The sequence below is a fragment of the Paramormyrops kingsleyae genome, chromosome 10 (assembly GCF_048594095.1).
Source record: "Paramormyrops kingsleyae isolate MSU_618 chromosome 10, PKINGS_0.4, whole genome shotgun sequence".
Classification (NCBI taxonomy): Eukaryota; Metazoa; Chordata; class Actinopteri; order Osteoglossiformes; family Mormyridae; genus Paramormyrops; species Paramormyrops kingsleyae.
In genome coordinates, this window is record NC_132806.1 from 22,732,274 (window position 1) to 22,754,871 (window position 22,598).

Sequence of the window (22,598 nt, forward strand, 5' to 3'; positions counted from 1 at the left end):
AAGCAAAAAATATATGGTGCATGCAAGGTGTCCTAGAAGTTTCTCTTCAAAACTGCTTCATTTCCGTGTAGTATTATTTTGTATTTGTAGTTCATTATATGTATAAATGTACTTTAATGACAGGACATGCGTGGGGCGTGTGTTAATGTTTTGTGAGTGATGGTGAACGTACTTTATTTTTTATGTTTAGCAGTACAAAGCGTGGGTTAAGTTTGGAGTGAGAGAGATTGGGATGTCTGAGCCATTTCAGTCTGGCGACCGTTACACAAGCGGATGCACGTGTAGTGAAAGTTAAGACAAGTATTAATATTTGTAGATTCCTATACTGGATAAAAGGTTCGCGGGACACGAGCACTGTCTGTGTGGCGCGGGAAGGTCCCGCTAAGCCAAACAGCCCCGGTAATCCGTTTCCTTACCAAGTCTCTTCTTTGTCATTTCGAGGAAGAACATTAACCTTAATTTTCACAGCCTGAATTTAAAAAGAGTAAACCATGCTAACCCTGATAAAGCAGGTATGCAGTTAGTTACAGTGGTAGGAAAACATTTTTTATTGTTATTTTGAGGAGACGATCATTATCGATTACTAGTTTTTCAGACTTCGTTCGACCGTTCGATACACTTAAATTTAGGCAAATAGTTTTACAACAAATGTCAGATTAAGGAGTCTCTGGTTGACCTACTTGACTCTGGTGTTTAAGTAGCTCGTTTCCTATGTAAAGGACAGTTGATATGAAACGTATTTAAGTTTCGGCTGACATGTCGGTCGGTTTTGGGCGCCATTAATCCATGGAATATGACTGTATTCTCTCTAACATTCTCTTAAATTAATGAACTTCAAAAAGTACTTAACTTAACCTCCTAAAGTGACTAATCCTGTGGATTTTGTGGAGATTCTGAGAGAGATTTGGTGAACACGGTGTCTTATTCGCCTCGTTTAGGTTGCGTTTAAGATTATTTTTCAGCCTTTCCAGCTCACCATGAAGGTCTGCCTGTTTATCAGGTAATCAGACTACTGATGGTTACGGTCCATCATAGCCAGAAGAGGCAGAAGGGATCAGGAAATGTGAAAGGAGGTCTTTTGGTTTCGGTGTCAGCAGAGACCGCCGGATCTCCCTCTGACCATGTTTGTGGTACAGGTACAACAACAAGCTGGTGACTTATGGTGAAATATCTGTCCGTCTAACTAAAGCGAAAGCACTAGGCATACTTGATTGTTATATGACAGAACTAGATTGGATTCAGTTTTGTCCCGTTTATGGTTTCCAGTTGCAGCGGCTGGATACTGGTGCTCAGAATGCACATTTGAAGATGTTCAGCGTGGTAAGCCTTAATCTCAAAAGATTACGATGCTGGAATTTTAATATATATATCTTGTGTCGAGCAAATTGTCATGATGGTAAGTGGTATATGAAAGTTTTTTTTTTCCAAAAAGTTATATGACATTCAAAGTGGGTTAACTGAAAAGTATTGGTAAATGGACAGGATTTTGGATTCTGATTTTAGATTAACTGTCTAACACCTAGGAATGCTGAACGTTCATGGAGTAGGGGAAAAAGTCAAAGTATAAAAGTAAAATTATTTGTTTGCTTTTTGGTGCATTAAACATTATTCCATAGTGTCTTTCCACTGTCCTTTCTTTGTCTACCAGAGGTCACGCAAAATTTAGATTCATCCATCTCAATAGGCTCCCCTACTGACCCAGAGCAACTTAGTGAATTCTTAGACAGATGTGGACCTCTTCGTTTCCACATTTCTTTCCAGGTGTGTGTGAATCGCACTGCTTAGATACTCAGGGAGAACCTGTTATCTTCCAGTGAGATTCTCCTGCCATGTCTGCCTCTTTTCTCTCTTTCACCTGATTTTCTTCATAAAGTCCTAGCTGTGATGTGGATCTGAAATGGACTGTCACACAAATTACACAAATATCAGTAATTTACCTATGAGGCTGCTTAATTAGTAATGCAAATTGTTAGCCCGATGTTCTGAAGTAGTTCATGTTGATCAAAGTTTAAAGAATTAATCTTATACATGAATTCCACCCAGAAATAATTGTCAAAAACAGGGTAAAATTAGATTTATCATGAATCCTTAGTGGTAAAAAAATATTTAAATATTAATATTAAGATATTAAAAGATTATGATGAAGTAGTCCCTGGCAATAGCATGAAACTACCTACATCAAACACTAGAAAACAATGGAAAAATGCTAATTTTATCAGTCACTAAACCAAAGTTAGTGCTACCTGTATATCACACTACTACAAACACAATATATACTCAACAATGATATGGTTTTTTGCATTACATTGTTTTACAATTTTCATGAGATCAATGGACATTCAGCCCACTGAATGGATTATTACAACCTTAAATTTTTATGGGGAATTGGCTTGTCTGGTTCAACACATTCACTCCATTTAGAAATATTCATCCCTAATGGATTATGTGCAGTGTGATACCAAAACCACATCACCATGCTTATGTGATACATTTTACGACATTTTCTATGGACCTTTAATTTCATGTAAAATATTAAGCTATTCCCTATGAACAATTGTAAAATTCTCTGCTTAAGACTGGTTTTCTCATTCAATTCATTATACCTGATGATGTGGGCTGTTTAGAGGGTAGAATACTAGGAAGCAATTTTTAACTATGACTCACATATTCTTTACAGTTAATTTTGAGGTTATTTCTTCTTCAAATTGTCCATTTTGTTGGAAAATAACAACAATAATTGTAATATTATGAAACTCCCTATGATTTGTGGGTTTTTCCTTGCAGTATGAGAACATGCAGTTAGGCTAACTGGCATCTCTAAATTGTCTATTGTGTGTTAGTCCGAGATTCCACTCTCACCGTGAACTTTTACTGGATATGCAGTTCAAAAATGGAAAGAACAGCTTACAGGTAGAGTGCGGTGCCCTCTTGTGGACATAGTGACTCAGTCACAGTTCTGTAGGTATTTGTACTGTGGAATGTAGGATGTGTAATTTTAGTCTCGCTGTTCTCACTGCATTGATTAAACCTCACTAATCGGTTGTAACAAGACCAGTGCTTTAAATACTTAATTAGCATACAGCAGAAATTCACATCCACATGTTTGGTATGTTTATGATCTTCCAGGTGACTGGAAGGAGTCGGGTTTCTGAAGGAGACTGGCTGAAGACAGAACAATTGTTACACCGACTCAGCCTTGTCCATGCGCAAGTAAGATTCCAGTTATACAACTGTTACAACAGCTATTAAACATTAAAGCCAAATGTAAAATAATATTTACCTCTGTTTGACAGTCTTACACATTTGTTAAGATTAGTGTCTGTGTTTTCCTTAGGTGGAAATTTACTTCAGTTTAAAACTAAATGAAGCCATATCCCAGAAAATCTATCGGTATGTTGTTGTCTACTTACTGATTTTAATGAACATTAGGCCATTGAGCAAGGGCCTTAACCCCCAAAACACTCCAGAGGCAGTGGATAAATCGACTGGCCCTGCATATGAACCCCAAGCTTTGCTCTTAAATGCCTATATGTGTGTGTGTCTATGTCTCAAATGAGAGCTAGGAGGGGTACATTTGAAAAGAAGTATTCCAGTGTACCTGTACTCATATTGTGCACATGGCAAATAAAGCGGCATTTTATCATTTTATTTCATTTGAAATACTGAGCACACTCTAGTTCTAATCTGTCGAGTTTTTTTCTGTGTTTTTTTATTTTTCTGGGCTGAAAACACTGGTCTGAATAGAAGATAAAGTAAATAAAATAAAAATATATATAAAATAAAAGAGTAAAATGCACATGTGTCTAATAAATGTACCCATAATGTTTATATATTATTGACTTATGTTAGCTGTACATTTTAGTGGAACCACGCAGAATTTAGAATCAGAGTCCTGTGGCCTGTTCTACGAAGCGAGGTTACTGGCTTATCGGGGTAACTTGTTGGATTTAAGGTAGTCTGGGCAAAATGTAAGTTACCCCAATAAGCCAGTAACCCCACTTCGTAGTACAGTGTTCTCTGCTTAACCTGATTCCCTAACCACAGCTGCAGGGCACACTGGAGGTTTGCACTATTGGGCGGCTGCATAGGCACAGAGAGCGCCCTCTATCTACTGTGAGTGCCTCGCTGGCAATGTTCATTATCAAATAAACAAACACTGTGAGGCTCGCATAACCCTATCGCTGCTTAATTTCTTAAATGATTGATTAATTTTTTAATCTTAAAGGTAGTTCATCTGGCTATTTTGGTAATATCCGATTATATTGTTTTTAGGTTGCCATTAGGTTTAGCCTCCTGAGACCCAAGGAAAAAAGTGTCCTTCAATTTTTTGGTTATTTTTCTTTGGAGGAAATAAGACATCTTACAATTTAGATTTTTCAAATAAATTTTTATGTTTAATTTCACAGCGTGTCCTCTTTAGTGTACAACAGGAATAAATTACTTACATCAATGAAAAGATAGATGCAAAAACAAAATGTCCACCACAATGGACATAAATGAATGGGTGGGGTCTCAGGAGGTTAGGGTTAGGGTTAGGGTTAGGGTTGGTATTACTGTGCTATTATTAAAATGTATTCAGATATAGACTGCATATCCAACAGGAGTAAGCTGCTGCTTAGCTATAGCAGTTGATTGATAAACATTGATTACTTCAGTCAGCGAGTAGAGCTGAGGCTAAGACTCAGTGTGACTTGCAGGCCTGGGCCCCCTGCTGGCCCTAGTGGTCAGTGCACCCAGCTGCACCCTGTTCCCGGTGCGGCCACCCCCCTGCTGCTTCCTCACTCTCTGGTTGAGATGGGTCTGTGTGGCACCATCAGCCTCCTTCCCGCCGCGGCCCTCAGCCCCTGTGTGGCTCAGAACCCTAACTGGCCAGCCCAGCTTGTTGACATACGCATATCCTTCCCCTGGCACTTTGCCCATGTTTCTGGACATGCATGTGTGTTCTTATCCTTTTCTGTATCCCTGTATTGAAATTAATTAATCAACCAATTAATCAACTAATGATTTATTAATTGATTGATTGATTAACAATGGTTTCTGAGTACAGCTTCTAAAAGCATGAAAAGACCTCCTTTTCGAATAGAGTATTTGGTTTATATTATTATAAATAGTGACAGCTAGACCAATCACCGCTATATAGTGACTGTACATGATGTGTCATGTTCCTTAATGATATCCACCATGATGTGTCATGTTCCTTAATGATATCCACATTTTTCTTTATGGTCCCTCCAATCTGCCCCTGTTGTGTGATGCTGAAGAGCGTCCCCTAAGCTTCCTACGTGATTTTGCACATTTACTGTCCTGGAAAGAGTTTGGCCTCTCTGGAGTTCGGTGCTCAGAAAACTCTACAGAAGGTACAGTGATGTGTACACCCAGAGATGGAATCAAATGACATATTGATGGGGTGCTTTCTTATCTTGATTTATGAATCAATCAATCAATTAATCAAATCATTATTAATAACTACAGTTGCATTGTGAATGAAGCTGTCAGTAGTTTGTAGCATAATGGTTCCCAGCGTGAATGTGTAACCTGAAGTTTGCCCGTCGAGTCCGGAAGTTGACAAACGAAAAGTTTCTAGGTTTGCAGTTGTACCACAGTTGGCCTTTGTAGTGCTGGTTCTGCAGCACTGTCATCTGTGTTTAGCAGGCTGTTTGCTCTCTGAGATGGTCTACACTGTGGAGGGGAGCGAGCAAAGTGCAGCTGTGGGCCAGACTCTCCTCCTGTTCCTCTTTCTCCAGCACAGCGACCCCTTCTGTTCACAGCTCTCTGATTTTGTTGGTGAGACAGCCACCTGCTACATAGGACTGGTGTCCCCACATCTGGACTGGGGGCCTGGTGTTTATAGACTGATTTTTCCACATGTGGACTGACGGCCCTGACTTTATGGACTGGGTTTTCTACATATGATCGAGAGCCTGATTTTTATGGATTGGTGTCCCCACACCTGCTCTCTTTAGTCTTTGCATGTGTATCAAACCATCCACTGTGTTGTAGTGACTTTTTCCAGGAAATTTATCAAGAGTAGTTGACATGATTACATAATCTGGAGTCGCTGTTTTCCCTCGATAAAGTTTTGATGTGTTTTGATGTTTTTAAAATCCCTACTAGTCAGTGAGGAGCTTCTAGTGCAAAATCTGGACCGGATTCTTCAGCACAACCAGGAGAGGGTGAAGGTGGCGCTACACTCTCTTCTCCAGTGCACACTGAGTGGTTCTTTAAAGAGACAAAAGGCAAGTCTGCCAGTGTCTTTGTCATCATGGTGTGTTCGCTGCTCACACATAGGTGGGCAAACCCACTGAAACACACAAGCAGGAAATGTTTGGAGATGGTCTGAACTTCAAAACCGAAGGCTTTGTTGTCCCAGGCTCAAGCAAAGATGCAGGCTGCCATCCCCGTCATCCTCAGCTCACTGTCCAGTGTGGTGAGCAGCAGTAGCAGCCTGGCTTTCAGGACCACCTGTCTCAACAGCATGAAGGTACATTTGTGGAGCAACCAATGAGCAAGTAGAGCGGTAAAGTTTGGGAGAGTCTTCGGGGCTGGTGAAAAGCTTTGGGAGAGTTTGAACAAACCATCACAGTCTCAGTTAAATTGCCATCACAGTCTCAGTCAAATTCCTCTTCATCCTATTATTTCATCATGTAACTTTATTAACAGATAATCAAAGTGTTTCAAGTCCTACCTCTGTTCAGGTAATTTCACTGTAGTCCCACTACATAACAATTATATAAATATGGGTAGATGGGCTAGAGTACACAGTTACAGTCAAAAGTCTGGACACATCTGCTATTAATGCATTTGTCTCTATCTTAAACTATGTTATTTACTTTATAGTATGAGACCCCAATGTAATGAAGTAATATATTTCAAATATTGCAACGACTGAGAGATGTGTTCAATATTTTTGAAAATTTTATACTCTTTAAAGCAGCCCCCTTGTCTTCAATGGCAGCATTCTAGACTCTTGGCATTCTTTCAGCCAGCTTCCAGATGTTGCCACCTGGGATGCTTTTCCAACAGTCCTGAAGGAGTTTCCACCAGTTCTGGGCACAAATTGGCTACTTTGCTTTTTCTCTTCGATCCTGCTCATCCCAATCCAGCTCTGTAGGGTTTAGGCCGGAGAATTGCGGGAGCCAGGTCATCTGTCACAACACTCCATTTCTTTCCTTATTCACAAAATACTGTAATACAGTACTTGCATAACCTTGAGGTTTGCTTGTGGAAAAGCAAATGATTTTCAGTAGGTGTCTCCAGACGTTTTACTGGTACTGTAGGCAGCCAGGCTAAGCAGATATAGTCTTAACAATGACTAGCATGATTTGCACCAAAATGGTACATAAAATTATTCACAGTTGTAATAATAATAGTAGATATGGAGGTTTAAATGGATTGGAGTACCGGTACTGTGGTTTTCATTACGTTTTTGTGTGATTGAGTGTATCTGTGTGCCTGTCTGTTGATACCGGTCTATAGGTGCAGGACACTCAGGAGCTGGGTATCACTCTTAAACAGGCTCTCCTGGAGGTCACACAGAACCGATTCATGCCCAGCCGCAAATGTAACAATAAGGTAAACCACTTTCATCAAAGAGAATTATGTGTAACATCCCTGCGTGGCATTTAATGTTCTACCTGTCGGAGCAAATCAATCAACAAAATCTTCAGGGACTTTCCAGTAAAATAAAATTTAAAAGCTATCAAAAAAAACAATTAAAGATTAATTATTCTACACTTTTTAAATATAAATGAATCATGTCTGATTGGGCACTGTAAATTATGTGTTTATACCAGTGTTTGCGGAGGGCATCAGGAGATGGTGATGTGGACGGTTCTGACCATAAACATGCACCACTGAGGCTGGAGGACAGTTCAAGGAGTTTGTCTGGTGCTCTTGACCACAAAGGTGAGCATTGGATATGAGGCAATAGAGGTTCACTGTTCTTTATACAGCACAAACTCTATACAAGTTTTGACATTCATACACTTAGTTAAAGTCACAATAGGAACGTATTACACTCAGAATCAAGTTTATTCACACGTTAACAACCAGAAACATGATGTGTATATGAATAAGAAAAATGAGAGAACTGGAGTAGGTGCAATTGGAAAACTACCCAGACAGACCAGTGCAGAAAAACCAGTACAGATGCATGGTGTTAACTGAATGACAAAAGACAATAAATATTGTGCCTAGAGACAGCAGTATGAAAAAAATAATACATTTAAAAACTATACAGTGGATGAATAAGAATGAGGGGGATGAAACGATGTATCAATTTTATAGGGAATATGACCTGACTGAATGTGAAAAGAATTAAATTGTTTTTAACGTGTTCCATTTTAATTTTCAACTTTGTCAAGAAATCCCTTTGTGACACTGATATCACACCTTCATAGATGGGGGTTTGAATCCAACTTCCACACTGTGTGTGTGAATTTCTCATGTTCTTCCACTGGGTGGATCTCAGATGGGTCTCCTCTGGCAGTCCAAAGACCAATGTGGCATCTCTGAATTGCCCAGAGTGTGCGTGTATATACCCTGTGATGTCGTGGCATCCCATCCAGGGTACATCCTAGCCTTGTGCCCTCTTCTGCCTGGAATAAACTCCAGGTTCTCCCAAATAAGCATTTGGAAGATGGATGGATTGTATCAGGAATTACTGCCTAGCCTTCCTGTACCAAATCATAGCACTGAAAAATAGAGAGCATAACTCACTCATGTCAGTAGCAACTGAATGGCATGAAGTGCAGGTTTCATGTAACTCTGCACTGATAAACATTTGAATTCACAAGTATAACAGTAGCAGAATAATAATAATGAACATGACACACTGCTAAAAGCGAGCTCCTTGTTGTTGCTGGGCTTCCATGCTGTCTTTTGGTTACTATGTTGTTGAGCAGAGTTAGGTGTGGAAGCCTCACACAGTCAGACTGGTGGTGAGTCCACTACTGTGAAGAAGCCACGAGTTGCTGGGGTCAGCACACACCCCTCAGCTCACAAGCAGACACACACGGGCCCCTGGATGCCAGCCCAGCATGACATACCTGGGCTCTCTCAGACTCAGCCCACTGCCGCGGCCCACACAGCGTGCAGCGACCCTGTGCCTCGTTCTCTGGGCAAAGACAACCAGCAGGTGCATTGCAGTCATCATGGATCACCCGCACTAACCCAGTCAACACTCTATCTGACCACCTAACCTGGTGATTGCATTGTATGAGACTAGGATGTTTAGATTAATATTTAAAAACAAACAGAGATCCAGCAGCTATTATTTATTGGACCCCTAATAATTATAACAATACATTAGGTGCATTATGTTTTAAAAGCCTTACTTCTGTTAAAATGGCAGTTCTGTCACTAAAACTGTACTTTTTAGCTATCCGTGGTGTTTTTAAGCCCTAAAATAAAGCCATGCATGTACTTTGAGTTTCCCTCATTCTGTTTCATTACCACAGGAGGACCAGGTCTGGTTGCACATGTTTGACTGGGACTGCTAGCATGCTGCGTTCTGGGAGACTCCTCCGAGACTATATTAGCATGCTGCAAGGGACTTGGTCATTTACCAAGGGTCCTCTCCATAACCTGTGTCTGCAGTCTTCAGTTCACTATCAGTGTTAACAACAGGATTTAATTATTTTTGTTAATCAGAACTATTACAAGGTATGTATTAGTTTATTAAACTTTGAAATATCTTTAAGAACCGGCTGTACACTGATTGTGCATTCTTCCTCTGCATATAAATTAAAGTGCCACCCATTTGGGGGCGTTTCTATTAGCACGAGGGCGTTTTTGATTGGTTGTCAGGCTACTGCCGTAAAGCGATGGCGGGATTTTCTTTTCTAGCGACAGCAGGGACAAGGGAATTGTGATTGTATCATTTTTTTTATTTTTATTTTATAGAGTGTTAACTAAGATACATAGTTGCACATTGTTTGTGTGTGTGGTAAACATCCTCGTTTTGGTGTTTTCCAATTAAACACATTGCTTGACGATTGCTCTAAATTTGGAATTTACTTAGCTAGCAGCTCGTGTACCGAAGATCGGACAGTCGGTGAATATTACTAATAAAAACTACCAGCAAGTGTTTCTGGATTCTCAAAAGAACCTGATTACTTTGATAGTTCGCTAGTTATTTCGGTGTAAAGCGATGGAAGCGGTCAGTGTGGAGAGTCTCAAGGAGGAGTTCGACCTTTTCGGTATTGCAATTTCGGATGAAGCAGTACTGGAGCGAAGTAAGTGCTAGTTCCGTATCTTAAATGTCACGTAAATGTATCTCTAAGTAGAGACTCTATCTTAGTAAGTCTCTAAGTTCTCCAAATCGGCAGCATTATCTTGTCACTGTGCAAACATTTGGAGTAAATCCCATTGTATATTTTGAAAAAAATAGATAACTTTATGGTTTGCATCAACACGTAAATAACATGGCTGAAAATATTTCTCACCCATTTCGGCAATGGGTGAGAAAAAAAAGGGAAAATGTCCATACACATATTAAGTCTTTTTCACTGATATTTAAGTTTTTCATATGGGCTATTTTTAAGAATAACGTCATGACTTATGTACTCAGTCTTGCATTAAGATCCGATATAGTTTCATCTAGTATAAACAAATGGCACCTCGTTTAAGAAATACTTCAAACGACCGTAACACTATTATTCTCATCTGCTGTCCATTCATTCATCCATGTCTCATCCTCAGTGCAAGAGCAGTGTCGCTGCCATGGACTGCAGATCAACGAGGTCGCCGAGGAGTGGATAGCGTACAGCACCACTAGGGGAAGAGTGAATCTCACCCTGGATGCGCTGGAGCAGTTTGAGCACGAGGTGAAGACCCCGCTGTGGTTAGGGTATAGGCAAAACCAGTGGGAGAGTATACATCGCGGTATGCGCTTGACAGAAGCTGAGATTGTAATTCAGCGTTTTGGGAATGTTTTATGAATCAGTATTATGTTATAAAAAAAACCATGTTAAAAAGATTTGGTGTGTTTTTGTTTTGCTTTGCAGGCACTCAGAAAGAGAACAAAAAGGCAGAGCACGTCTAAGAAGGCAGATCCTCAGAACATAATCCGAGATATAAACTCACTTCATGATCTGTATCCTCTTTGGTTACTGTACTCCCCTTTGGAGTGTTTTCTTAGTTTATTTTGATACTCTCCTCTAACAGAATAGGACGTAGCAGTGGGTACAGTTTGGAATGACATCATTAAATGGCCGATCACGGCATACTGCCACCCAAACCTGTTTTAGGTCATTAGTGCCTGAGTCGAAAGTGGATGAATGGAGGTACAGGGCTTCCTTAACTCATCATCATTAGGATCAAAGCTGAAGAAGAGGAAGAGAGTCTACTGGACTCGTACTCCACCCCAGCCAAGGTGAGGTCCTCTGCTGATTGCAGGCCCAAAAGTGGATTTTTTAGGAAAGTTTATTTGTGCGGTTGCTACAGGCATGAGTCTCATTTTTAGTACCATGCACTAACAGTTAAATACATGCATCTTCCGTAATTGGTACACTAGTCCATCTTCTGGCACGCACACCAGAGGGAATATGCAACTTTTCAGCTGGTGAATGAAACGAGGCAGGATTCAAACCTCAAATCTTGGATAGGTTTTGCTCACTGTATGATTCATAACCTTCCACTGTAGGATTTCGCTTAGATGCAAACCTTTTTATCAAATTAATTGTTGTGGAAGTAGTAAATGTGCCTTGTTCTCTTGAGAATTAGGCTAAAAAATCTGAATCCCTATCATTCGACCAAGTGCCGCATTGTACAGTACTAGAAAATAATGTACAATGCACTTTACTGTATGTAATGTTGACAATGTCTTACTATTCATAATTTATCAATTAAACTTTACAATATGTATGTACATGAAAATCAGGCTATATATGGGGTCCGCGGATAGTTTGCTGTTATCCCTGGTTTAGGTTGTCCGTTGTCTTGGGACGTATCACCCATGTATATGGGGGACTACTGTATATTTATAAAGTTGCATTAACTTAAATCTCATTTTTAAATGTGTTTTGGGAAAAAAAAATATTAATCATGATTTAGCAGGACTACAAAACAAAACCAACATGAAACCAATAACCAATACTCGCTCACCATTAACTGCAAACTGTGTAGCCTAGTCAGAATTTTCAGACCACAGTAATTCTGGAACTCTGATTTTCCTTCATACCCTTTATAATTTATTGTCAGTATGGATGTGAAATAGGTGTTGAATTGCAATCATGATGGTCTTAAGGTCTTAAAAAGTCTTAACTTTAAGTTGTTGAAATCTGCAAAGTCTGGCTGAGCAGCGAATGGCTGAGTAATAATTTGAGTAACAATATTGGTGTATGGTCAGTAGGTGTCACTGTTGCTTTAGATTAGTTTTTTTCTGACACCATTGTTTAATCTCCTTTCGTAATGTTAATGTGCTAATGCCTTCTTGAACTCAAAATTCAGTGTCAAAAACAGGTTTTACATTGAAGCAGCAAACAGATATGTTGGTGTAATGTTGTGTGTATATATACCATCAGTTTTTAGCCTTCTGCTTCAGCTGTTCACTTCCAGACAGGCTTTCCACTGTGCCTCTCTCACTAGTGTTCCCAGGTGCCTTAGGAATGTACCCATCCAGAACGCTCCTGCCAACTCAGGCCCCCTCAGCTTCTGTAAACACTCCGAGCTGCACATCACTCAGCCAGCACCAGGCTGCTCGGCATAACTGTAGGGGGATGATTAAATAACCCAGCTCAATTGTGCTTGACGTCCACTTAGTCATGCTGTCAATTTTGTACTTGTAATTTGAACAGACTTTGAGGATTTCCATTAACACGCAGCACTGATGCTGTAATGTAATGGAGAGACGTAGCATCTGATGACATGCATGTGTCGATTTGCGTGTTTTGCAGGGGTCTCAGAAACGCGCCCTGACGACTCCAGAGCATCCTCGTTCTAAGAGGAGTGCAGCACTAATGACCAGCCCCCGAATGCTCCTCTCACCCGCCAGTTTCTCTCCCAGGTACCTGCCCCCCCCTCCACCTTCCGATATTCTCTCTTCCATGTGCATCTGCTGGCACCCTCTGTTCTACAGTTGGTCTCTCTCTACCCCCCTCCCTCCCCCCACGTAGTGTGACCCCCTCTCAGAAGTACAGCTCCCGTGCGGCTCGCGGAGAGGTGGTGTCCACATTCGGTGTGGTTCAGGGCACCCGCTGGACTGGGCAGAAGAGGAAGGAGCCGCTCCGGGTGGAGCTGCTGGAGGGACAGGAGAACTCGCTAAGGAGCAGCTACAAGTTCATGTTCCAGAACCTTCGAGACATCCGTACCGGTCAGTCGCTGTTTTACATTGAGCCTCGTCTGTCTATAGAAGCCGGCAAAGCTTTCAAGCAGAAAATCTGACCTGATGCAAAGTCTGATCCTCTGCATGAAGAAGATCCTTTAACATCTTATTCGTCCCGTGGACATTTTCATCGGGGTGCAAGTTCCTTTCTTGTCATACATGCCATTTGTTCCTGAATGGAATCTGTGGCCCTGGAGATCAATGCTGTCTGTTACATGTTTGAGGTTTATGGTGCTTTGACTCCGTCTTCTCTGGCAGGTGTTTTCAGAGAGTTTGGAATTTAACACTTGCATGTACACATATTTCCCCTCAGTCCTGAGTGACAAGGTTGAGGAACTAGGAGAAGAACTGAAGTCCCACTTCAGTATTGAGGAGTTCTCCTCTGTCTCAGTACCTACACAGGTATTCTCCTGTCCCTCCTCTTTTGCTGTATTCCAAAGTGATAGATCTTGTGTCACTTCCTCTTGGTTCTGTTTAGTTTGTAAATGGTCATCCATCCCCCCCTACACACATATACTCCAAGTAAGCCTCAGCTACACCAAAATGATCACTAAAATGATCACTCCAGTTTTTGAAAAGTGGTCCATCAGATTCCTGATTTCTCTTTTTGTGTGTGTTTAATGGAGGAGTGTTTAGCTAAGGTTGTCCCTTTTGGCTGTCTGCAGGACACACTGACCATCCTGGGGCGGGTGTGCTGTGACAGCAACGGGAAGCTCAACGCCCAGTCCGTGCAGCTGGAGCCAGGGCGGGAGAGGGGAGGGCGGCCGGTGCCTGTGGACCTGTCCGAGCTCAAGGAGTACTCGCTGTTCCCAGGGCAGGTGAGGAGCCTCGGGGAATGATGGTCTGTTAACTGGTCCACAGCCCTCTCAGTCATGGCAGAGGATAAGGTACTAAACTGTTAAAAGATGTAGAGGGAACAGCTTGCAGAAGGAATTGTACTGATCTTTGGGAAATACTGACATGCAAGCTAATCAAATGCTAAGGTCTGTTCACTTCCTGCTAATGTGCTGGCACATGTCATACATGCGTATTTGTAATAAATGATACTTTTAGGTCTTCGTGTAATCAGTGTATGTGGAGACCCTTATTAATTAGAGGAGTTGACTAATTAAGCCTCATCCTTTGCAACAGGTATAATTAAGTATGCAGTTGCACAATTTCCTGCCAAAAGCATTAATAGTAGAATAGGCACTCCTCAGCAGCCATACCACCTGCAGTTCAGACTCGGTAATCCACCTGAAGCTAAGAAGGTTTGGGCCTGGCCAGTACTTGGATGGGAGACCAACTCGGAAAGCTGGGTTGCTGCTGGAGGAGGTGTTGGTGTGGCCAATAGGTTAGCCCATCCAGTGGTCTGTGTGGATCCCAATGCCCTAGTGCAGTGGCAGGGACACTGTGGTCAACAGGGAATCCTGTCCGGTGGTCTGTGTGGATCCTAACGGGGACACTATGCTGTAAAAGTGGTGCCACCCTTTGGATGAGACATAAAACTGGGGGTCCTGACTCACTGAGGTCATACATCTTTTGAAAAGGGTAGGGTTGGTACCCCGATGTGCAGGCTAAAATTGCCCATTGTGCCCCTGTCAAATCTGGCCTCCTGATCATCACCTATATATAACTGGGGAATTCTCTCCTGTCCCTTCACCACCTTGGCTACTCTGGGGTGAGCACACTGGTGCAGAATGGCTGCCATTGCATCATCCAGGTGGGGGCTACTCTGTGGTGGTGGTCGAAGTGGCTCCCCACTTTGGGTGTCTTGAAAAATGTTTCATAAATGTAACTCATTAATTCATTCACTATTAGATGACTTAATCTTTCCAAAAAGTCACTTTACCACAGTTCTGCCCTGCTAAAGTTGCCCTGGTCAAACATAAATTAAGTGTTTGTGAAGGTCAAAATGTCTGGGAGTAAACAATATGTATGTACATGAAGTGGTAGGCCACACACTCGCAGAAAGGCACCTGATTACCCAAAATCAAATCCCACCAGCAAAGGTACAACATCTCATGGGAAGCCTTCCCAGAAGAGTAGAGGCTGTTATAGCAGCAAAGCACGAGTCAACTTCTATTAATACCCATGGTTTGAAAAGAGATGATCGTCAAATTGGTGTCCATATACTTTTGGCCATATGGTGTATTTCTTCAGTCGTCTTCATTGTCATTAAAATATTTATTATATATGTATTATAGCTGTAGTCCCTAAAGCAGGGGTCTCAAACTCCAGTCCTGGGGGGCCGGAGCCCTGTGTAACTTACCTCTTTCCCTGTTCCACCACAAATGATTCAGCTCAAGAGCTGTGTGATAATTAACACAAGGAGTTGAATCAGGTGTGTTAAATGAGGGTGAACCAAAAACTGTGTAGGGCTCCGGCCCTCCAGGACTGGAGTTTGAGACCCCTGCCCTAAAGCGTGTAAGAGGTTTGATGACCTGTGCTTTATTTCTTTGGTTTAGAAGAGTCACAGTCAGAGTCAGAACTCGCTTTATTGCCAGTATATGTGAACGTACTAGAATTGTTTGTGGTGTGGTGCCAAACATGAAGTATAGGACGGGACGGTCCTCATCACATGTAGGCTGCATCGCTCAGGGGCTGCTCGATGGTGACTGAGGTCTTCTTTCTTCAGATGCTCATCATGGATGCGATGAACACTGCAGGAAACCGACTGGTTCCCACCAGACTGTACGAGGCAAGTTCCGTTCCTCCAATCCCCGGTAGTAATGCAGGGCCCTCATTGTGATTGCGTTTGTGTATGACTTTGGTTTTGTCTTGGCTTGGTCTGCAGGGGGTGCCCCTGCCCTTCTATTCTGTGGATGAAGAGAAGCAGGACATGTCAGAAGGTGAGGAAGCAAAGAGTTTGCTTTTCCCCATATTTTGTGTTATGTATTGTGCCATGGTTCTCTGACTCTGCATTTGAGTATTAGTGTCTAGTTTTAGTGAGTGCAAGTTCTCCTTGTGTCGTGGTGGTTTCCTTTTGCAGTCCAGAGGCATGCAGTTAGACTAATTGGTATTCATTTCCCAATGTATGTGCTTGTGCCCTGTGGTGGACTGGCATTCTGTTCAGGGTAGATCTCAGCCTTGTGCCCTGTGGTGGACTGGCATTCTGTTCAGGGTAGAACTCAGCCTTGTGCCCTGTGGTGGACTGGCATTCTGTTCAGGGTAGATCTCAGCCTTGTGCCCTGTGGCGGACTGGCATTCTGTTCAGGGTAGATCTCAGCCTTGTGCCCTGTGGCGCACTGGCATTATGTTAAGGGTAGACCCCAGCCTAGTGCCCTGTGGTGGACTGGCATTCTGTTCAGGGTAGACCTCAGCCTTGTGCCCTGTGGTGGACTGGCATTCTGTTCAGGGTAGACCCCAGCCTTGTGCCCTGCACTGTTTGGGGTTGGCTCAAGGTGCCCTGAGACCCTGACCAGGATAAGCAGTTGGAAGATAGATGGATTTTAACTGTGGTATAGGAATGAAATTAGTATTTCAATAATTTTTTTCACTTTTTGGAAGGCGCAGCATATTAAAGTACAGTGGAGTTTTTAGTGTACGGTTTTCTGTACCTGTTGTGTGCCTCATCAGATGTTTTGGACCAAAATACAGCTGAATACATACAAGGTTCACTTAGTGGGCACTTTATTAGGTATACCTACCTAGTGCTGGGTTGGACCCCCTTTTACCTACACAGCAATCTGACTATTTCAAGGCATGGATTCAAAAAGGTTCTGGAAACTTCTCTTCTGGATATTTGTCCATGATGTGTTTCCACTTGTAGCTGTCCTCTTGGCTGTAAGGAGTCTAGCTATTCCCTTCTGAGCGCTCTCCTTAACAACAGCTTATTATGGGATGGTAACTGAACCTGTTTCAACATGCATGCTTTATGTGCTCAGTTGAAGCTGCTTTTCAGAGGACCTAGCTGTTAGCTTAAATCAGCAGGTTTACCTAGTAAAGTGGTTGTATGTTATTTGTTATGGATTTAGCATTGTTATCTTGTGTAAGTGCTTATTTATTCTTACCATGGTTATTGACTTTGGAAATACAGGATGCATTTTTTTGGACGATGTAGGACTGTGGATCTTGGACTGGAGCTACAAACCCTCTGGTCCTACAGGCTGGTTTGGCATAACTCCTGTTGCTAGGTGAACTAACTGGTTGTCTTTGCTCACTTCAGAGTGTGACCCCTTGATGGTCATGGTCGCTTGCGGACCATACACACCCTCTGACAGCCTGAGCTACGACCCCCTGATTGACCTCATCAGCATCATTGTCCGGGACCAGCCGGACATGTGCATCCTGGTGAGCATTCTGCGGGTGCCAGACTGCTCCAAATGTGTGCACCCCTTCTGTACGTCTTAGCATTTCTACCTGGATTCTTCTCACCTCTTCCCTGCTCTTGCTCTCCTGCAGTTCGGCCCCTTTGTGGACTCTAAACATGAGCAGATCGAGGTAAGAGCCATTCCAGATGTGAGAAGACGTTGTCTGACTCTAATAGGAGTTTAGTGGCTGTTTCGTTATAGACATGTGGCTTGTACTTTAAGGCTGAATTGTGATTTTCTGCTAGGTGTTGGTATCTGGTGTTATTTAAGTTTCCACATAATCAGAAACATCCAAAACAGAAAATCCGTTGAACTGTAGGCCTATGATCTACCCTGTGCCTTCCTGTCACTTCCTGTGCTTCTTGTATGAATCTGGTACACAGTTACTCAGTCTCCTGCAACAAACATTAGCAGCAGAATGGATCATCATACAGATCAGCGTAGTGGCTTTCCTCTTTGCACCATCATAAAAATATCTTTTCAATATGGTAGTTTGACCACATTGCCACCCTGGTCAACAGTGAGTGAAGGGATTATCTAGGTCAAAACCTATAGGAACAGATTCAGTTACTAAGTGGTAGGCCACACAAGCTCAACGGAAGGGACCTGATTGCCCAGCATCAATACTGAATTATTATTGAATGATACTTTATTTTCCATTTGCATAAGTGGGTATACAACATTTGTGATGGAGGGACCCTGGAATGCTATCAGTATTCCAACATCTGATGGAAAGTGTATCCCAGAAGAACAGAGGCTATTAAGGCAACAATGGGCTGGCCAATTTCATATTAAAATACCCTTGGTTTCTAAATGAGGTGTTGGACAAGCTGGGGTCCACATACCTTTGGCCATATAGTGCAATTTGCACTTTCTCCTCTCTTTTTGGGCAAGTTTACATTTGAATATTTTCCTTGCGGATTGACCTGCAGCCCATCCAGGGTGTTCAGGCTCAGTACTCGATGAGCAGTTATTGAATATGGATGGGTGGCATATTTTCAGCACCTGAATCTTAAAAATGGCAGATTTGCTTCCTTCACCTTATCCTGGTGCCCATGGGTTTAATATTCAAATAGATACAATGAGATCAGAATAAGCCTATGCTTCTCAACCTGGTTTTCAGGGACTCCCAGACTGTCGACATTTTTGGAAAATGTGCAGGGAGCTAGGAGGGAGCAAAAACATGGACTGTCTGGCAGGGAGCTGGGAGGGAGCAAAAACATGGACTGTCTGGCAGGGAGCTGGGAGGGAGCAAAAATATGGACTGTCTGGCAGGGAGCTGGGAGGGAGCAAAAACATGGACTATCTGGCAGGGAGCTGGGAGGGAGCAAAAACATGGACTGTCTGGGAGGGAGCAAAAACATGGACTGTCTGGCAGGGAGCTGGGAGGGAGCAAAAACATGGACTGTCTGGCAGGGAGCTGGGAGGGAGCAAAAACATGGACTGTCTGGCAGGGAGCTGAGAGGGAGCAAAAACATGGACAGTCTGGCAGGAAGCTGGGAGGGAGCAAAAACATGGACTGTCTGGGAGGGAGCAAAAACGTGGACTGTCTGACAGGGAGCTGGGAGGGAGCAAAAACGTGGACTGTCTGGCAGGGAGCTGGGAGGGAGCGAAAACGTGGACTGTGTGGCAGGGAGCTGGGAGGGAGCAAATACCATGGACTGTGTGGCAGGGAGCTGGGAGGGAGCAAAAACATGGACTGTCTGGCAGGGAGCTGGGAAGGAGCAAAAATGTTGACGGTCTGGGGGTCACCGAGGACCGGTTTGAGAAACGCTGGAATAAGCAACCCTATTGTTGCAAACATAGCAACAGTCATTTTTAAAGATTGTTGCCATCTGATCATTTACAGCAGGTGTCGCATAGGAAGCCTCACGTTCATGTTTCTGCATCTGGGTGAGGAATCCTCCCCTCTCTGCCCCACATGTCAGTGCTCTTTGTCAATTAGGCATGTGTTCATGTATCTTTTAATGCTGTTATCCTGATCAGTACTTCACAGGATGTTTTTATTAAGGTTAAAACCAGAGGCACTTCCAGAGATTTTTAACTAAAGCCACCGTAAAGCACCTTGTTTAGAATTTTACAATTTGTTGGGAATCTTACTGTTTATGTATTTTGAGGTTTTCCCATATCGGCTTTTGTTTTTTTGTTTGTTTTTAAATGATTACAATCTCTGCTTCCCCATGAATATAGCCCCAGCCACATACATGGCGTGAAAACGAAATAGATCTGAATAAACAAAAGTTATTGCACTGCAATAAAACATAATAAAAAGTATTTTCAAATGAAAGGCCTAGACCTGAACCATAACTGTTCTATAATGTTTTAAGGGAATAATAGTAGCATTTTTTTCTCTTACAGAAATTCCAACTGACAGAGACATTTGAAGATTTATTCTCCAGATGTGTGAAGAGTATACTAGAGGGGACTAGAGGGTAGGTTTATGCTTAAGTTCATAGTTAAATTGAGTCTTTAAGCAGCATCAAGTGCACTACTGCAATTCAATTTTTTTTTCCTCCATCTGCTTTGGTTTTGCTTGTAATCCTTTTTCATTCCTCTTTTCTCCCTTCCCTCTCCCTCCGTGGCCCCGCAGTTTGAGGTGCCATTTTGTGTTCGTGCCGTCCCAGAGAGACGTCCATCACCTGTTTGTTTACCCCCAGCCGCCTTTCACCTTGCCTGGTCTCAGCAAGGAGGACATGGAGGTGAGCCGCAGCAGCTCCTGGGCGACAAAGACCTTTCTAGTGCCATCTTTGTGTGTGTCTGCTCTAATTGTACAGTATGGCATGAGAAGGTCAGCACAGCAATGCGAGCAGTTAAGGAGTAATGTTGACGGGATCGGTGGTATCCAATTGGACAGCCGCGCAGATGATGGATGCTTTCTGAGACATCTGGATTATGGCTTATTAACACTGATGTTTCAGCTGTGTATGTTTATCGGAGGTGAGGAGAGTGAGCTCATCCATTGCATGGTGCGTGTTTGTGTTTGGCCTTTTAGCGCGTCTCCCTGGTGTCTGACCCCTGCACGGTGCTCATCGAGGGTGTGACCTTCGGCCTCACATCCACGGACATTCTCTTCCACATGGGGGCCGAGGAGATCAGCAGGTATGAGGCCTGGGGGGGGGGGAATTTGGGCCACAACAGCCCTGTGTTTTAATTGGCTTCCCAGGAGAGTAAAAACCCAAATACTCACCCCACGACCTGTGCTTTTCAGCGTGTCCGGCTCCGACCGCTTCACACGCATCCTAAAGCACATGCTGACCCAAAGAAGGTGAGCAGGACATTTGTGGAGGGACCACGGCCTCATCTCTCAGGATGAGCAGTTCATGGCCTTGTTTCTCGTTACTTCCTGAGTCAATTATGTCATCTTCTGCACTCTTTCTCCAGCTATTACCCCTTGTACCCTCCGGCAGAGGAGGTCAACCTGGACTATGAGAAGTTCCAGTATTACAGCCAGTTTCCCCTCACGCCTGATGTGTTGGTTGTACCCTCTGAGTTGCGCTACTTTGTCAAGGTATGACTCTCAAACTTGCTCGAATGATACTTTCCCAAAACATATTAGCTGTAGTACATGCTGCATTTAGGCTTAGTTTTCATTTTTTTGATGCCAAATTTAAACGAATCCTCCTCTTAAAGCACAAAATAGCATTACAAAGTTGCTGCGAGTTAACCATTCCTCCTGTCTGTTCTTTAGGATGTGATTGGCTGTGTGTGTATCAATCCCGGCCGGCTGACTAAGGGGCAGGTGGGCGGGACTTATGGAAGGCTGCTTATAAAACGCTGTCCTCCGATCGCTGATGGGAAGAGGCAGAGTCCATGTTTGGCCTGTCAGGTGGTGAAGATCTGATCTGCATCCTCTCATTAACCAAAACGATCTTCCTTGAAAAAGACTCTGTGTGCTTATGTTGATATTGCTATCTGTGGTCCATGTGAAGCATGTGTTAGTGTAATTTCTGCAGCCTCGGTCACTGGCTGCAAGCTCACTGCACTTCCAGCAGTGCTGGTAAACAATATTGGTAAATGTACTTGAAGCCCATCGGCACACCAGATACAATGACTTAAATTTAGTTCTATAATGGCACGATATTGTAAAAAGATATCCATGTATTGTATTTAAAAAAACTAATAACACACATGCTGTTTCTGGCGGGGAATGGAAATGTTTGTCTTGTAATTCTCTGGCTTACTCAATAAATTATTTTCCTCCTTTTGCATATTTTTTACACAAGTGATTTCCCTACTTTTATTTTACATTTGTTTGGTGCCTTTTGAAAATTAAGTCCATGATGAAATTTGCAGCTAATGAACAAGTAACCTCTTCCAAACGCAATTTTTTTATGATAAGCAAGTCATACCAGAGTCAACACAGAATAAGTATATATACCAAAACTTAACTGTATATCAGTTTCTTTTTCTTCTATGATTACAGTACTCGTGCCCTGAAAAAAACTCAGATCTTGTTGACGAACAGATTTAACCAAAAAATTCGAATATCACTACATTCATAGCGATCGCTCATAGTTCGCTCAGTATTACAGTGGTGAAACATGGAGGTTAGTAGTTTCTGAGATTTCACTGAAATCGACTAATAACTGATAACAACAATGTCCAGTCATAGTGAAGACTCCAGTCTGATATGCATTACTGATCTTCGATTAACGCTGAACTGATTTCATTCCTTAGCTGTGAAGAAACTCCGCATTTGGGACATTTCTAATGTATTAAATCTGGCGTGTTGGAGCAGGGGGATTGGGAGGAGATCTATCAGAAGTGTTGTCCTGTGAAGTGAGGTCAGGTCCCTGGGAGTGGATGCTGCCTATTCTGCAGGCTGCTCCAACATTTGGCCGTCATCTATTAGCCAATCGCCAATAAATAAGAAAAATCATTTTATACTCCTTAACCATTCACAAAAGTTAGAGTTGTCCTTTTAGAATGTTCCTGTTCGCTTTCGGTTCTGTTTTTAATAAGTTCGCCCAGTTGTTTTGTTG

General features: G+C 42.6%; 2 protein-coding genes across 9 annotated transcripts; both read left to right on the forward strand.

Moving 5' to 3' along the window:
- The first annotated feature begins 89 nt into the window (after nt 1–89).
- top6bl (TOP6B like initiator of meiotic double strand breaks) lies at nt 90–10,089 on the forward strand. 8 transcript variants are annotated; one of them, XM_072717529.1, is made up of 16 exons: nt 90–512; nt 1,001–1,136; nt 1,267–1,320; nt 1,649–1,761; nt 3,127–3,210; nt 3,335–3,390; nt 4,045–4,113; nt 4,698–4,892; nt 5,212–5,357; nt 5,653–5,784; nt 6,115–6,236; nt 6,371–6,481; nt 7,477–7,572; nt 7,794–7,905; nt 8,904–9,203; nt 9,459–10,089. In XM_072717529.1, the coding sequence occupies exons 1-15, from the start codon at nt 492–494 to the stop codon at nt 9,197–9,199; spliced, it is 1,743 nt and encodes a 580-aa protein (XP_072573630.1). In that variant the 5' UTR covers nt 90–491; the 3' UTR covers nt 9,200–9,203; nt 9,459–10,089. The 8 variants fall into 8 exon arrangements, with proteins under 8 accessions (XP_072573630.1, XP_072573633.1, XP_072573632.1 ...); XM_072717532.1 differs by having other exon boundaries at nt 91–512; nt 963–1,136; nt 5,650–5,784; XM_072717531.1 differs by having other exon boundaries at nt 91–399; nt 5,650–5,784.
- Nucleotides 9,530–21,824, forward strand: pola2 (polymerase (DNA directed), alpha 2). Its single transcript, XM_023842739.2, has 19 exons — nt 9,530–9,663; nt 10,125–10,235; nt 10,702–10,826; nt 11,007–11,095; nt 11,317–11,374; nt 12,897–13,006; nt 13,116–13,312; nt 13,638–13,726; nt 13,990–14,142; nt 15,942–16,004; nt 16,101–16,155; nt 17,472–17,596; nt 17,708–17,746; nt 19,975–20,048; nt 20,207–20,315; nt 20,609–20,715; nt 20,825–20,881; nt 20,998–21,124; nt 21,305–21,824. Exons 2-19 carry the CDS (start codon nt 10,151–10,153, stop codon nt 21,455–21,457), a joined length of 1,815 nt encoding a protein of 604 aa, XP_023698507.1. The 5' UTR covers nt 9,530–9,663; nt 10,125–10,150; the 3' UTR covers nt 21,458–21,824.
- Nucleotides 21,825–22,598: the final 774 nt, after the last annotated feature.